At 48.3% G+C, this 15,562-nt stretch overlaps 3 protein-coding genes across 6 annotated transcripts; 1 reads left to right on the top strand and 2 right to left on the bottom strand.

Moving 5' to 3' along the window:
- The first annotated feature begins 496 nt into the window (after window positions 1-496).
- LOC120640205 (ADP-ribosylation factor GTPase-activating protein AGD12-like) lies at window positions 497-4,814 on the top strand. The gene is made up of 9 exons (XM_039916069.1): window positions 497-815; window positions 2,133-2,235; window positions 2,528-2,612; window positions 2,865-2,940; window positions 3,106-3,269; window positions 3,352-3,481; window positions 3,659-3,775; window positions 3,864-3,959; window positions 4,196-4,814. Exons 2-9 carry the CDS (start codon window positions 2,184-2,186, stop codon window positions 4,469-4,471), a joined length of 996 nt encoding a protein of 331 aa, XP_039772003.1. The 5' UTR covers window positions 497-815; window positions 2,133-2,183; the 3' UTR covers window positions 4,472-4,814.
- A 352-nt stretch (window positions 4,815-5,166) lies between these two features.
- LOC120640178 (probable amino acid permease 7) lies at window positions 5,167-9,176 on the bottom strand. 4 transcript variants are annotated; one of them, XM_039916045.1, is made up of 6 exons: window positions 8,777-9,176; window positions 8,415-8,651; window positions 7,617-7,710; window positions 6,350-6,567; window positions 6,130-6,263; window positions 5,167-6,021 (listed from the first exon to the last, which is right to left on the bottom strand). In XM_039916045.1, exons 1-6 carry the CDS (start codon window positions 8,871-8,873, stop codon window positions 5,425-5,427), a joined length of 1,377 nt encoding a protein of 458 aa, XP_039771979.1. In that variant the 5' UTR covers window positions 8,874-9,176; the 3' UTR covers window positions 5,167-5,424. The 4 variants fall into 4 exon arrangements, with proteins under 4 accessions (XP_039771979.1, XP_039771986.1, XP_039771991.1 ...); XM_039916052.1 differs by having other exon boundaries at window positions 8,415-8,695; window positions 8,777-9,096; XM_039916057.1 differs by lacking the exon at window positions 7,617-7,710.
- Window positions 9,177-10,044: 868 nt separating this feature from the next.
- LOC120640168 (transmembrane 9 superfamily member 12-like) lies at window positions 10,045-13,630 on the bottom strand. The gene is made up of 3 exons (XM_039916038.1): window positions 13,428-13,630; window positions 10,867-12,883; window positions 10,045-10,257 (listed from the first exon to the last, which is right to left on the bottom strand). The coding sequence occupies exon 2, from the start codon at window positions 12,837-12,839 to the stop codon at window positions 10,869-10,871; it is 1,971 nt and encodes a 656-aa protein (XP_039771972.1). The 5' UTR covers window positions 12,840-12,883; window positions 13,428-13,630; the 3' UTR covers window positions 10,045-10,257; window positions 10,867-10,868.
- Window positions 13,631-15,562: the final 1,932 nt, after the last annotated feature.

Here is a 15,562-nt window from a genome sequence, read left to right as displayed (position 1 = left end):
TTCGTCTAGATTTTTCTATAGATTTGTCTAGTTTATATAGATAAATCTATAGATCAGTCAAACATTATCTAATAATTATAAATTTTTTACTACAGCTCAATCATATAATGATTAGTTCATCATAAAAATTTCATCATAATTGGAAAACGAAAACTGTAGCTATAAATTAAATACAGAAAAGTATATATCTAAAGATTAGATTTTCTATTTTGTGATTTACTATAATTTTTTAAAGATTTAGTTAAAATAAATATAAAAGAAAAATAATAAAACCGTCCTCAAACCCGCTCAAGTAGGTCCAGCGACCGGTTTTGAGAGTTCGAGGAGGCTTGTCGGCCGGTTTCAAAGTTCAGAGAGAAAAAACAGACTTCACATATATGGAAAAAAGGGAGTTTTTTCGACAGGCACTGCGGAGACATCAGATCCGGCCGGCCGTCCGGCCCAAACCCAAACGCGGCCAGGCCAACGAACAGCTCGAGCCTCCAGCCAGCGAGCTCGACCGGCTCCACCGCTCCCTCCCTCCCCTCCCCTTCCCTCTCGCAGGCCCCAGGCGCGCCCCGTCGCCATGACCGCGAGCGAATCCGCCACCACCGCCATGTGACAAAGGTTGGCTACAGAAATAGGAGGAGAATACAATATCCGCCCCCATATAATCCTCCCCACGTCGCCGTGCTCGCTCTGCGCGTCCACCAGCCCCGCAACCCGAGCCAGCGCGACGAAGCCGGGGGGCGATCGCTCCAGCGCCGCCGGCGATCTCACCCCCCGGGAGCCGCCGGCGGTACCCCCACCCTTCCGCCGCCTCGCTGATCCCTCAGGTTGGTTGTTATTTTTTTTCCCCCATCTGAACATTTCTGCTCCGCGGATCCTCTGATTCGGGCGTTCTCAAGCGCCGATGCGGTCAGCTCGCTGATCCGCAAGGGAGGGGGCGATAATGTGCCGCTTCGCGAATCGCGATCGTCTCGATGCGATCCGATGGTGCGCGCGCGCGTTTGGTTTGTTTGATTTCGCGGGGTCCCGGCTGTTGGTTTGACCGCTCGATTGGTCGCTGCTGCAGAGCTTGATTTCTGTAGGCGTTTCATGCGATTTTGACTCGGATGGCGCAATCGTCAATACACGTTGCATGGAATGGAATCTAGGATGTTTCGTATTGGGTGCCTTCGTATTGGAGAGTTGGGACAATCGATTGACATCTCAGCTCTGATTGTATGCAAATCTAGAATGTTTTTTTAATGCGGTGAAATCTGGCTCACCCCCCTTTTTCAGTTTCTAATCCTGCCTGATCAAGGTCGATTTATTTCTGTCATGCTCCAGAACACATGGCATTTGCAAACCTTTGGGGTTGGGTGAGCACCGTTATTGGGGTAATGCAGTGGCTGAGGCTAGGCAGCGGTAGTCTGGTAACATCATGTCCTTGCAGAGCTTACTAACGGGAGAGGAGCTAACCACACATAATCATCAGGATGATGAGTTGTCTGACTTGGTTAAGGTTTCATATAGGTGATAAATATGCAGCAGAAATTTCACGAACCAACTCTGTGAGCTTTGCTGCTTTGGTATCCAGGATTCACAAATACGTTCCAGCTCCAACATTATTTTTTCTGTATGCTCCATATTTCAACAATAAGGCTATTGTAACATGAAATTTGGCTTAATATTGGCTGGGGTAGTGAAACCTCATTTGTGGCAAGGGAGCAGCAGCTGTGCAGTGGTTCTTGTGGATGATGATATTCTTATGAGATGAAAGATGGGGATCCCCCCCCCCTATTTGCTATGTTTTCTCTTCCTTTCATTGTTATAAGTTAGTTTGAATGAACTATAACTATTTGCACTTAACTGACAGGGAGCTACAGCTTTTGCGTTCAGTTTCACAAAACTACAGACTACGTTTTGCCTCAGTTTCACGGAGCTACTTTTTCATGGGCCCACATGTCAGCCACACAAGTCATGTGTGGATCCACATGTGAACTTCGTGTGGCTTACTTGTGGGTCCATGTGGAATGCTGTAGGTTTGTCAAATTGAGGGCACAAGCAGTTGTAGTTCCATGACAGTTTGACACAAGTAGTTGTAGTTTTATGAAAGTAACTCATAAAAGAATGGTATTTGACTTGGCTAACCCTTAAGTTGTCTGCAGGTCTAAGTAGTTTGTTTGGCTCTGTGAGTTATCCAAGGTTGCACCGGAAAGATGAGTACCACTAATCGTTATCAACCCATCAAGTCAACCAAGCCTGTTGTAGGTAAATAACATATTACTCGCTACATAATATGCTGCGTGTCATGCACTCATGCTTTTGTAAGTGAAGGGTGCATACATCCCGTGCTAAATATTAAAAATACATCAATGATAAGAATCCAATAAAAGAAAGCTTCGGGCATGAGTTTCACTATATTACGAGTAGTATATTCTGTGTCACATGCTTAAGTTCTGTAAATGATAACTTGATAAGCCTTATGTATTGTACTATTGTGTAGCATTGTAGCATGATTTACCAGTATTACTTTGCTAAATTCTCTTTTCTCTTGTGATAGGCAAAGCAAAAAAATTGAAGGATCTCATGCTAAAAAGTGACAATAGGATATGTGCTGATTGTAGCGCACCTGATCCCAAATGGGCGTAAGTGAAGTCATCATTTCTGTTTAAACATGTATTACGTTTTCCATTCCAGAGGAGAGATACTTGCAAGGCTTCTTTACAAATATGTTCTTCCTTTTTTGTGTTGATAAATTGGATCATTGACTTTTTCATGTGAAGATTGATATAATGGTACCCACACATAGCTTTACTGCTGTATCCATGTGCCGTACTTTCTTTGATTTCTCATCTCTTTGTACACAAATTGTAAAACCTATATTTTGTGCATTTCAGATCTGCTACTATTGGAGTATTTCTTTGCTTAAAATGTGGAGATGTTCATAGGGCACTTGGACCTGACATTTCAAAGGTTATTTGAACCATGAAAAACTATTAGATGTTCTTTTCATTATACTTACAATATGTGAATGCACCTTCAAATTCATCTAGATTCTTTAGACATGTGATCTGTAATCTGTCATAGCTCATGCTTATAGACTCTACTCATTTCATGCTTCCACCTGTTCTCTATTAGGTTTTATCTGTAACTTTGGATGATTGGTCCGATAGTGATATTGACTCTATGCTTGAGGTTGGTGGAAACTCATATGCAAATTCAATTTATGAGGCTTTTCTTCCAAAAGATCACCCTAAACCTAAACCAGATTCGACGATGGAGTATAGAACAAAATTCATAAGGTCCGGTAGCTGTTTCATTTCCCACTCTACAATTTCACCAATGTTTTCTCATACAGTAATCCCTTCACTTTTCTATACACAGAGCTAAGTATGAGACTCAAGATTTTTTGAAGCCAAGTTTGCGCATTTCTTCGAGATCATCTTTTAAATCTACCACTTCTACAAAGAGTGTGGATAGCAGTTTCTCTAGCACTTCAAGAAAGGATGTCTCTGTAAGATGTTATGCTGAAACATAGATTTTGTAATTTTTTGATATTTAGCTAACTCTTCTATTTCTGGTCTGACAAGATTTCTGCATAGCAGTTGCATGTTTATGATGGAGCAATTCAATGAAACTTGTAAATTGTAGCAATATAGTCCATCCATCTTATCCTTGTAAATGATCACAGGAAGATACGAGAGAATTTGTTGGTGAGCTGAACATTACCGTGGTGAAAGGTACTAACTTGGCCGTCCGAGATATGCTAACAAGTGATCCATATGTTGTTTTATCACTTGGAGCGCAGGTATATTTATATCACTTTATATACATAATAATTTATTTGTGACGCAAATCTCGCACTTAAAACACTCAATGATCACTCCTAATTGCAGAGAGATCAAACAACGGTTAAACCGAGTGATCTGAATCCAGTATGGAATGAGGTGCTTAAGATATCTGTACCTCGAAATCATGGACCTCTAAAACTCGTAAGTTTTTTCATTTGAACCCTTTAAATTTTCCCCTCCTATTCAAGAATTTTAACTCAAGCAAGAGTATATTACATTTTAAGTTTAATGAATTATAGCTCTGTTGTTAGGGTATTTTCCTTGACTTCAATCACACAATAGCAAATGGAGTGAAACAACTAGAAAGCCACTTGAACATCATTACACATATAATGCTTTATGGCATACAAAATAATATGCATGATCTCGATTTCCAGGAAGTATATGACCATGATACGTTCTCTGCCGATGATATCATGGGTGAAGCAGAGATAGATCTCCAGCCAATGATCACAGCTGTCATGGCCTTTGGAGATACTTCACGCCTTGGCGACATGCAGATTGGAAGGTGGTTCATGACCAAAGATAACGCCCTGGTTAAAGATAGCACTGTGAATGTTGTCGGGGGCAAGGTAAAACAGGAGGTGCACCTAAAGCTGCAGAACGTAGAATCAGGTGAGTTGGAGTTAGAACTGGAATGGGTCCCGATCTAGACTACCAATGATACCTTACCTTACCTGATCGTTGTCTAAAAGCCTACCCTCAAGATGCATCGATATTCTTCACTTGAGCTGAATGCCTTGAAAGCTATCCACTTGCTGGTCTTGGACCTTTACGCTGGATAGCTTGGATCTGTAAAAATGTCATTGTAGAATATCCTGGTGTAACTGTTGGATATACTCGCGGCCTTTCATTTTTGTCTTTGGTCATTCGTTATGCCTTGTAAGTACTCTCGATTGTTGTTGTATTGTCCCATTGAAAGGACTTGTGTGTTATAAGAGATGACAATTACTGGTAGTGAATTCTTGTCCTAAATGCCATGTTGGTGCCTTGTAAGTACTCTCGATGTTGTCTTCTTCCAGAGCTTGCCTGGTCAAATCCGATTGCTTGTATCTCGATGAAGTAAATGGAAGAGGAATCTTTCCTCGTTCCGCCCCGCCCTCCAACTCGCTGTTAATTTCTCACGTCTTCGATTTAATTGTTGGCCACGGGTTTTACAGAGGCTGATGCGAGCGTCACCGGGCAGTATGATTTGGACTCGGAAAGCGATATTTGTGAAGGATACGGTAGACGGGTGGAGGGCTACATCCTGCCGTTCACCGACTTCCACTTGAACGGCCGTCCGCCGCCATCCCATGCATCCTAACTGTGTTTTTTTCCTGTTGAATTCGGTTGAGCAAGACAAACATTTGCTTACCTGCTCTGCCATGATCAGGTAAAATTGTCTCGCATGCTCTTAAAACTTTTTTTCGAAAGGCATGCTCTTAAAACTCACCTTATCTATCTACACCAAGTTACCTTATCTATCTACACCAAGTTCTTAATACATACTAGAAATTAACCTGACTGCAAATAATTATACAAGTGGACATTCATGTGGCTGCACTAGTCCCCATCTGAAAAAAAAAACTATGCCCACTAGAGCTGCCATTGCTGACAGAGTTGCTTAGCTGGTCTCGGACCCAAACACCCCCACGGCGGATCCGACCGAGGCGAACGCGCTGATGAGCAGGCAGACGGAGCTGAATCCGTGGATGGCGAGCCACTGCTTGGTCCACGGCGTCACCTTGTTCCTGGCGAGGTACATCTCCACGGGAAAGTAGATGGCGAGCGGCCAGAAGGTGAAGGCGCCGAGCAGCCCGATGACCTGGTTGAAGTAGGGGAACCACACGGCCAGCGCCGTGGTCGCCGCCACGTACGCCGTCCGGAAGCACAGCCGGAACACGTTCACGCGGCGCGCGCCCAGCACCGGCACCTCGGCCGCGGCGCCGCCGAAGTGCCGGTCGGCGAAGCCGAACACCGGCTGCGTGTACACCTGGTAGCCGCCGAGGAGGTGGAGGACGATGCAGAGGTTGGCGAGGTCGATGAGCCAGTAGGGCTCGTAGAAGCCGAAGCCGGTGAGGAGGTTGCCCGGGGTGCCGTCGCCGAACGCCGCGTAGCCGAGGCACCCGCAGCAGAGGTAGAAGAAGGCGGTGATCACGATGCTCGCCCTCGTCGCCGTCTTCATCGTCTCGTTCTCCGGCGGCGGCGACCTCAGCGTGTCCTTGATTGATTCATCAATCAATCGCAGTCAATAACCACACGAGTCGCGATCAGCAGTTAGCACGAGATCGATCACGAAGAGTGTTGGCTCTGCATGCTGTGCCTGTACCTCAATCTCCAGCAGCACCAGGGAGAAGGGGTAGGCGAACAGGATGTCCCCGAGGGCCTGCGAGACTCGCCACACCTTCTGCGGCGTGGACACCATGGGGATGCCTCCGATGCCGCCCATGATCACCCCGTTCGCTGCAGTGATCGGAGGTTTATTTAATTTGCAGATCCAATGCCGATGAAACGCGAACACGCACGGTGGCCGGCCGGGCAGCACGTACCGATGACCTTGGCGGCGCCGAGGCCGACGCCAACGAAGGCGTAGAAGAAGGACATGACGGCGGCGAAGAAGGAGAGCCCCGCCATCTCGTGGAAGCCGGGTATCTGCGACAGGACCACCTGCGCGAGGCCGAAGAGGAGCATGTAGTAGCCGTCCCCTCCCACGGAGCACGGCGCGTCGTGGCCATCCCTGTGGTAGCAGTTGGACCTCTGGATCGCCCTGCGACATACACGATGACAGAAAATGAGTCCTCCGAAAATTCAACACGTAAGATTCATCGCAATTTTTCTGAACTAACCAAATCTCTGAATCTGCCTAACTTAACCAAATCTCGTAAGATTCATCGCAATTTTTTGAATTAAAATTCATCACGAAAAAAAACTGTATGGGCGGATAAACCGGCGATTCAGTGAGGCCCAACTCGGCCTATTACGCGCGGAAAGTTCGTCTTCGTGGGCCTGTACGACCTGCAAGCAGTTCGTCATCAGCGGCCCAATGTTTCATGGAGCTTTGCATCAGCTTCAGGCGGAAGTGCCGAACTATTCTTTGGCTGCAGCGGCTACGAGTAATATTGCTAGTGACGACCTCGCCAAAAAAAAAAAAAAGATGCTAGTGACGAGGCCGTCGAGAATTGCTAGCGACCATGGGTGTGCGTGCGCCCACAGTATAATTCTATAATCCGCTAATCTGACAGTACTCGTCTCTGCAAGCAACGGCTGCCGGCAATTCTTCTCTCTCTCTAGCTTGGCCTCGACAGAAAAGTACGAAGGCATATGACTATAATGTGTTGCGTGTTTCTAAAGAAGACAAATTTTATCTACCAGAGCAAATATTGGGTGCCCAAGATAACCCAGAAAGAACAAGTGGCAGAAACTGTAGGCACACGCAAGGTCCATGTATATGAGCATGACCTCATTCAGACTTTGCTTTGGTCCATCCAACAAGAAATTTTCGAGTGTTGCATCATCAGCTTCAATTTTTTTTATAGAAACAAAGGTGTCCAGTAGCAGTGCTATTTACTAGTGCAATTAGACATTGGTCTAGCCCTGATGATTGGTCATTAAAGGACAAGGCCATGCATCACTCTCCATTGCCTTGACAGCTCCTTCTTTCTGAATTCTTATCACGTTTAATCTCCCTTTCTAGCTAGGCCGTGCCAATAAGTTACAAGTGCTACCGCACAAAGTCATAAGCTTGTGGCTGTCAGGTTGCCACGCAGGCAAGCGAATGAGGTGGATGAAACTGATGTGCACATAGTGGGATCCTACCTCATACTGGTGGCGGAGGTGAGCGTGTATACCACCCCGGTGCCAAACAGGCTGAAGTTGAGGAAGAAGCCGCAGAACAAATGGCTCTTCTCACCTGCACACGTGGCGTCCACCGATTGGCTATCAGTCGCATCAAAATGTAGCAACATATATATTTTTATCTTAGCAATTCTTTGCAAATGGCGGCCTCTATTTTCTGCCAATTGGATTACCATTACATATACATCTATCACCTAATCGTTTTTTTAATCGGAGCCGTAGGCATAGACTGAAAGCAACCTATCCAGGCTACCCTGACATTCAGAGTCGTGACGCATGATTTTTTTTAAAAAAAAAATTAAATCGTGACTCATGCTTGCTCTACGGAAAGCGACTCATCTCGTTGCCAGATTCCACGCGCTGTGTAGCGTCTAACAAATTTCATCAAAAATGTGTAGATAAATATGCAGATATCATCTTTAATTTGTTACTGAAAAAAGGGATATTCATGTAAGGTCAAGTTCAGACGTTCTGTCACTGTTTGTTCTTTAGACTGCAAAAGACTTGCATAGCGACCTACCATGCTGCAAAAGCTTTTGTGTTTATGGATAACAGCTACAGTGCTGTCTGACTGGTAGTGTCACTTCTTGTTCAATTGGGGTGGTGCTTTGCTATCATCTAGATCGTCGTATTCTCAACAAATTCTTCATGGCTCGCTCCATGTTCATCTCGTCAGCGTTGATCGAGAAGCAGCGACCAATGGGCAAATTAATCAAAGCTAGCTAGCTAGCAAAGTCAAATAATCGATCGACGGCTCACCTAGGTAGAGCCGCACGGCGTCGACGTACGAGCGGTTCCTGACGACGCCGCGCTCCGGGTCGTGGGAAATGTAGCAGTCGGCGATCAGGGAGGACTGCACCGCGGTGACGCCGGCGAAGAACACCATGGCCGCCGGCCCGCCCACCCAGCCCAGCTGCGCCACGCTCCACGCCAGCGACAGCACGCCGGAGCCGATCACCGCCGTGATGATGTGCGCCATCGCCGTCCATACCGTGCCTGCGCGCGCCGCACGCAGGACGAATCACAACGACGGATGCAAGCTGATCGAGGCTGCTGATGAGCTTTTCCAGATTGCTCATCATGGAGATCCAGAGAGATGATCTTGGCGGGAGTGGACTCACCGGTTCTCTTGACCAGGTGCTCGCCGGACGACGACTCCGAGAGCTTGCCGAGCAGCGGCTGCGCTTGCCGGTCGCCGCCGCCTCCTCCTGACCCCATAGCTGCTGCTTTCTCCCTCCTCTCTCTACTACGCTATGCTGTTGCCCAGGGGATGATCAAGCTAGCTAAATGCTACCAGCACACGATAACACAAGTGCTACTGTATATAAAGAAAGGTTTCCTGCTACGAAATCATCGCTCGTTTGGAGGCATTCAGCAGAGCCCGTCGTTCTCCTATCGCCGGTGCCGGTTGCCGGGTTGGTTGGCCGACGCACACGTCAGGTCAGGGGTGCCGGCGGTGGCTGGTGGGGGCGGCGGTGCCAGTCCATATCCGAGTGAGTGAGAATCACCTCCCACTCACGTCACCCTGTGGGCCGCGCCACGGTTCCTGCCCGGAGACGGCAGAGTGAAAATCATTGCAGAGGACACCGCTCATGGAGACAGCGAGATCAGACAGAGTCGCCTCAGGTCTAGATCGAGCTGCCCATGGACACGGATTTCCCCGGATTGTTACAACAAAACTATGATGCTGTGTCAGCAACCCCGACTCATTCTACTCAGATGAAGCCTTTTCCATGTGATGGGATCCTTTGAGCAAAATTTAGTTAGTTACTATGTTTATCAAGCTTCAAGTTGCTCTGATAGTCGATTACGTTCAATTTGTGTGTGCAGACGGGCTTAGATGATTTTATCTCGTTGTAAGACATGTCAGGGCGGTTGTTTGAAGCTTTTATCTTATTTACAGTTCTGCTATAATACATTTGGACTCATTTCGTTGAAAATATGAATTTGACTCAATTTTGCATTGTCTGATTGTAATAATTAAATAAATGGGATAAAAAGGAAAATGGCCGCTCAAATGTGTAGCCAGTTATCGATCACTTGTAGGCCCATTGGGCCAAGCAACCGGCCCATATGGTGTCCTGGACTGGACATCTCCTATACTGCAAGATTTACCGTGTTTAATGTATGAGATTAGTTAGGAAACGAATGATTGAAGAGATTAGAGATGAGATGGGGCATAATTTGATTAGAGAGAGGTGGGTGAATGGGTCATAAGGAGCCTAGGCGCCAAGGCAATCCGACACGGTGTTGATGGCTCAGCTCAGCTGTTTCTTTCTCTTCTGCTCTGGCGAGATTTTGATTTTCCACCGCAGCCTGCATGAGGTTGTGGACGTGTGTGGCACTGGGGCTTAGTTCATGTCTTGTCCTAACTTGATTGAATCCAAGCTAAGCGTCAAGAACTGGAGTACTGTTCATCTACGGTAGCAAGTACAGTGGTACAAATGAATGAACACCGATATACACTATTCATGCTGTAATAAAATCCATGCGGCGTATTCCGACAGGCTTCAGCCGAGTTGGATCCAGAAACAGAGCACGGATCAGAGTCACTATTTCCAACCATCCGTTGCTCGACATGATGAAGAGCCTGTAAATAGTTCTGCAAAAAATACAGTCCTTGATCACAACAATGGAATTCAGTAGACAACAGTGGCCTGGTTATACCAGCATGCATATCGAGTAAACAGTAGATTGGGGACATTTGTAGCAAGGAACCGCTGAACGGCGCAGCATTGAGCACCAGAGTAATGTCAAATTCCAGTAGCATATATATCTTGACTCAATATTCAGTAGAATTAATAAAAATTCAACAAAGCAGTATCTGTTCTACCATCAACAGGCTACAGGCTTCACAACTACTCAGAGTCAAAGTACGTTACAGATGTAAACGAATAAGCCTGTTTCATATTGAATACATCTCGAGTGTTCCAACACCAAAGGCTGCTCACAAATGCCCAGAGCAAGCAAAACTGAATAGTATTACAAAAGGTGATAAAACATAGCTGAAACCTTACAAACATGTCTAAGAAATAAGCTTCGACTTGAGTAACTGTGCTATCCTAAATAATTGAATTAATCAGGGCCAAAAGCCATGGTAGTTGCCATGTATCCAATTTTTTTCCCGTTTGATATTATTGTGTATTGTTTCTAAGGGGTAACTACCACCATGATCAGGTGACTCTATTGCACCAGGAGGGAGCAAGCGCACCTCTAGTCAATCTTAACAGACGAGAAGAGGTAGTGGACGAAGTAGAATGAGAGCAGGAAGCCAATGGCACCAGTGGAGAGCATGATTGCAAGAGCCATGATCAGGGAGTAGCCAAGGTAGAGTGTTGCAGAGACTGGTCCACTCAGGCTCCTGAGGTCGAACACCAAGTAGTTGATCGAGTAGAGGAAAACATAGAATGCTACAGAACCTGAAGCAAAGAAGGCCTTCCACCACCATTTCCAGTCCTCAACGCATAGGTGCATGTAGGTTAGGACAAGAGAAACCTCACCACAGACTATGACCAGCAGGAAGAGGACAATGAACAGGAAGCCAAAGACATAGTAGAATCTTCCCAACCAAATGCTGGAGAGGATGAAGAAGAGCTCAATGAAGAGAGTACCGAAGGGTAAAGTTCCCGCACCGAGCACAAGCAGCCATGAGGGGAACTTATGCTCAGGGATCTCCCGTGGAATCTGGTTAGTGCGGACAGGGTAGTCAATGCTTGCTGCACGTGTGCCTAGCAAGCCTCCAATAAGTGTGAGTGGCACAGAGATGCAGAACCACAGGGCCAGGAGGGTGAAGAACAATGAGATGGGTAGAGCGCCAGTGCTCTTCTTGCCCCACAGAATGGAGTTCAGCACAGTGAGGATGATGAAAACAATGCCAGGGAAGAAGCAGGAAGTCAGCCAGGCAACAGATTTCCACCCTTCTGAGGTTCCTTTGATGGTCCTCCAAACACGGACACCAACATATCCAGCAATGATACCAAGGAAGAGGTAGAGAATGATCATTCCAGTCAGGAGCATTCCCCTGGAAGCAGGTGAGAGGAATCCCAGCGCAGCAAACACAATTGTAACAACTGCCATACCAGTGATCTGGATACCATCAGCAACCATAACACACAACAGCTTTGAGCAGCAGGGCTCTCTGAAGACATCACCGACAACAAGTTTCCATCCTGAGAGCTCCTCATTCATCTGAGCTTGTGCTTCCTTGTCCATCTCCTCATACCTTGTCAGATCTCTGCGGACAGTCCTCAAGAATATGACAAACACAATGCCAGCCAGGAAGAAGACGACCATCATTGAGTTCATGATCGAGAACCAGTGCACCTTGGCACCATCCATCTTCAGGTAAGCATCCCACCTTGATGGCCACTTGATGTTGCTCTTGACATACTCAACCTCATAGGTAAATGTAATCCGATCATTCTCATGGATCGCCTGAGATTTCTCAAGCTCCAATGGGCAATTCACGGAGTCAACCTTGTCGTACATCTTGAGCTTAGACATGGCCTCAGGATCACGCCTCACACTGCAAGGCACGACCTCAAATCCAACAATCTGGAACCCGCTCTTGCGGTCAGACTCAACCATTGCAACACCATCCTCACCTGTGACCACCACATCACCCTGCGCCTGGTATTGATGGACCAAAACTCTGAACTTGAGGTGGTTAATGATATAATCCTCATTGCTCCCTGTCGGGTTGTACCCAACTGGGAACCCAGTCCACTGGATTGTCACCCCGTTCTGCTCGGTGAACCGCATGACTGGCAAATTGTCCAGGACCATGTTGACCTGGTACAGATTCCGCGCCCTCTTCTTGAGCAGCTCAGCCTGGTCCTTGGTGAGCTGGTCCGTGGTGCAGAGGTATACAGATTCATTGACATTGACACGGAAGCGGTATGGCGAGTTGTCAATCTGGTCACCCATGAGGATCTCACCAAGGTTCTCAGCACTCTTCTTGACACCTTCCGGAGGCTTGCAGTATGGCAGGCTGTAGTAGCTGAAGGGCAGCTCAGTCTCAATGGAGGTGAGGGAGTTAACCTTGGCCCAGATCGCCTCTCCGGGGGAGTAGGTGTGCATGAAGGTGCCGGGGAGGTAGAAGGCGTGGACAGCCGGGTGCAGGCTCAGGAGCAGGACGAGCAGGGAGGCCGAGATCCATCTGGATGACGGCATCTTGGCGACCATTGCAGTGACGATTCTTGAGATCGCTCAATCAAGAACCTCACGACCTGCAAGCAAGTGTATAAAATAACAAATCAATTCAATTCCTAAGAAACTCTCCTTTTTTTTCTTTCTTTCATTGTCCCTCTTCCCCATGGATCAACATACAGCATACGAAATATAAAACTCAAGGATGGAATTAACATGTGCCATGGGGTTCAGTTGAAACCCCATAAACTTCTGTAAATAAACTGGTATCAACAGTCCACCGCATGAATAATGGTGGACACGGTGATCAATTCACATTTATGGGATCTAAACGCAGCAAACGAATCCGCAGCAAAACCGCGCGGATCGGACATTAAAGCATCCATCCCAGAATCAAGTACTCGTATTGCAGGGCGCAAGAGTCACAAGAAAGAAATGATTCTGCGGGGAACAAAACGAGCCTGCATCTAAGCGAACCAGTGTTCCCTTACCAAGGACTGAAGAAATGAATACAAGTCCTAGTGAACGGGGCGCCTGAATCTGGGCCAAGGCGCGAGGGGATGCAGGGTAGGAGAGGCCGCGAGCGCGGAGGCGCGGAGATCAGGGGAGGGAAGAGAAGCTCACCTCAGATCTGGATCGCGGCCGGGACGACGCAGGCGAGGTCAAAACATGGGCGCGCCCCCCTGCTCGCTCGCGCGCACCTCGAGATCGCGGAGGTGGAAGAAGAAGAAGTAAACGCTTCGCCGGCGGAATCGAGGAGCGGGGGGAGACGCGGCACGAACCCGCCAAATTTTATACCCGCCCTCTTCTTCCCCCTTCGTTGCGTGCAGCTTGCCGTGTGTTTGGTTGCGGGATGGGTGGATTGGGTTGGATCCAACCCTCATTTTGGGGACGGAGCCAACTCATCTTATTGTTTGGTTGCAGTTCAAATTTTGGGAACGGAGTGAACCCATCACATGTTTGGTTGAAGGAATTGGGAGTACGGGTTGGATGGCAACACTCATTCCGTTAGTGGGCCGTTAGTGGGCCCCACATGTCGGTCTCCTCTCTCTCCCCATCTCCTTTCTTCTTCTCCCGACGCGCCCCGCGCCCTGGCTGCCCGACCTCCTCGCCCCGCCGCCCCCGACGCGCCGAACCTCCCCGCCCCCGACGCGCCGAACCTCCCCGCCCCCGCCGCCCCCGACGCGGGCCCGCGCGCCCCCGCCGCCCCCGACGCGGGCCCGCGTGCCGCCGCCGCCCCTTCCCCGCCCCGCCGGACCTCCCCACCCCCGACGCGGGCCCGCGCGCCGCCGCCGCCGCTTCCCCGCCCCGCCGGACCTCCCCGCCCCCGCCCCCGCCGCCCCCGACGCGGGCCCGCGCGCCGCCGCCGCCGCCACTTGCGCCCGGCGGCAGGAGCGGCGTCGGCGGGCGAGGGGAAGTTGAGCTTGGCCCTAGGCCCGCGGATGTCGCGCGCGGCAGCGTCGTAGGCGACTGCGGGCGCCTCGGCGGAGGCCCTGCTCGGCGCCGGCGCGGCCAGCAGCTCCTCCTGCTGCCTCCTCAGCTTCCTGGTCGCGGCGCCGGCGGAGGAAGCGTTGAACCCGAGCGGCTTGCTCTGCAGCTCGTCGGAGTCCCCGTCGAACTCCCGGAACGCGGCCTCGAAGTCGTCGGCCCTCTGCGCCCTCCTCCGCCCGCGTGGAGAAGACGGAGGACACGGCGCTCCCGACGGAGAATACTGGGTTCGCTCCGTCCGCCAGTTTTGGAGGGACGCGGTGAACCCGCATCTACGTGGAATATTCCACTCACGGGACCACTCCAACCCTCCCACCCTCCATCCAAGCAACGCAAAAAGGGGTTCGACCCAACCCGGATGGACTCGTCAGTCCATCCAAACAGACGGTTAGATTTCTTTTCTAAATCCCTTTTCCACTGCTGCCATTTATATATATGTATATAATATATGGCGAGATTTATTTAAATTGTTTTGAGCAAGCGAGATTTTATTTAAATTTAAATGCTTTTTGCCTGTTAGGTCGTGGGCCATTCCGTCGGTGTGCGATGCGAGTGGAGGGTTTCGGCGCAGGTCCACGTTTGGGGATCCGTGCTTCGTACTGGGCCTCCGCGACTCGCTCTCCACGTGCAGGACGAATTTTTTAGCAGACTATGGGATCGTTGTTTGACCTGGGGTGTGTTTAGTTCCCACCAAATTTACAAACTTTCCATCACATCCATCACATCTCCTATCACATCGAAACATTAAATATAACAAATAATCCATGCATGGAGTACTAAATGTAGTTAAATAAAAAAACTAATTGCATAGTTTTGATGTACGTTGCGAGACGAATCTTTTGAGCCTAGTTAGGTCATGGTAGGACAATATTTACCACAAACAAACGAAAAGTGCTACAGTGACTGATGTGACTGTTTCTCCCTTTTTTCATCTCATCTAAATACAGCCCTGGGCTGGTTCGGCAGCAGGTTGGTAGGGAGCCTAACACTGGGGTCCTGTTTGGTTCAATCTAGAGATTCTAGATTACGCAATTCGAGAAAAGAATCTTGTATGCATGAAATGCTAAATGAAGTCTATTTATAAAATCTTTTTAGAGATGTGTATAATTTTTCGCGATGAATCTAATGACGGTAATTAATCGATGATTAGATACAGTGATGCTACAACAACTATCCTCTAATTACGCGGTCAAAGACCTAATTAGATTCTTTAGGATTCCTAGCGCGGGGTTCTGGAGTTAGTTTTCTAAACTAGCTTTGTCTAACATCGT

The sequence above is a fragment of the Panicum virgatum genome, chromosome 1K, assembly GCF_016808335.1.
Source record: "Panicum virgatum strain AP13 chromosome 1K, P.virgatum_v5, whole genome shotgun sequence".
Taxonomy (NCBI): Eukaryota; Viridiplantae; Streptophyta; class Magnoliopsida; order Poales; family Poaceae; genus Panicum; species Panicum virgatum.
The sequence above is the reverse complement of the archived record's forward strand: the minus strand, read 5'-3'. Positions and strand labels throughout refer to the sequence as shown.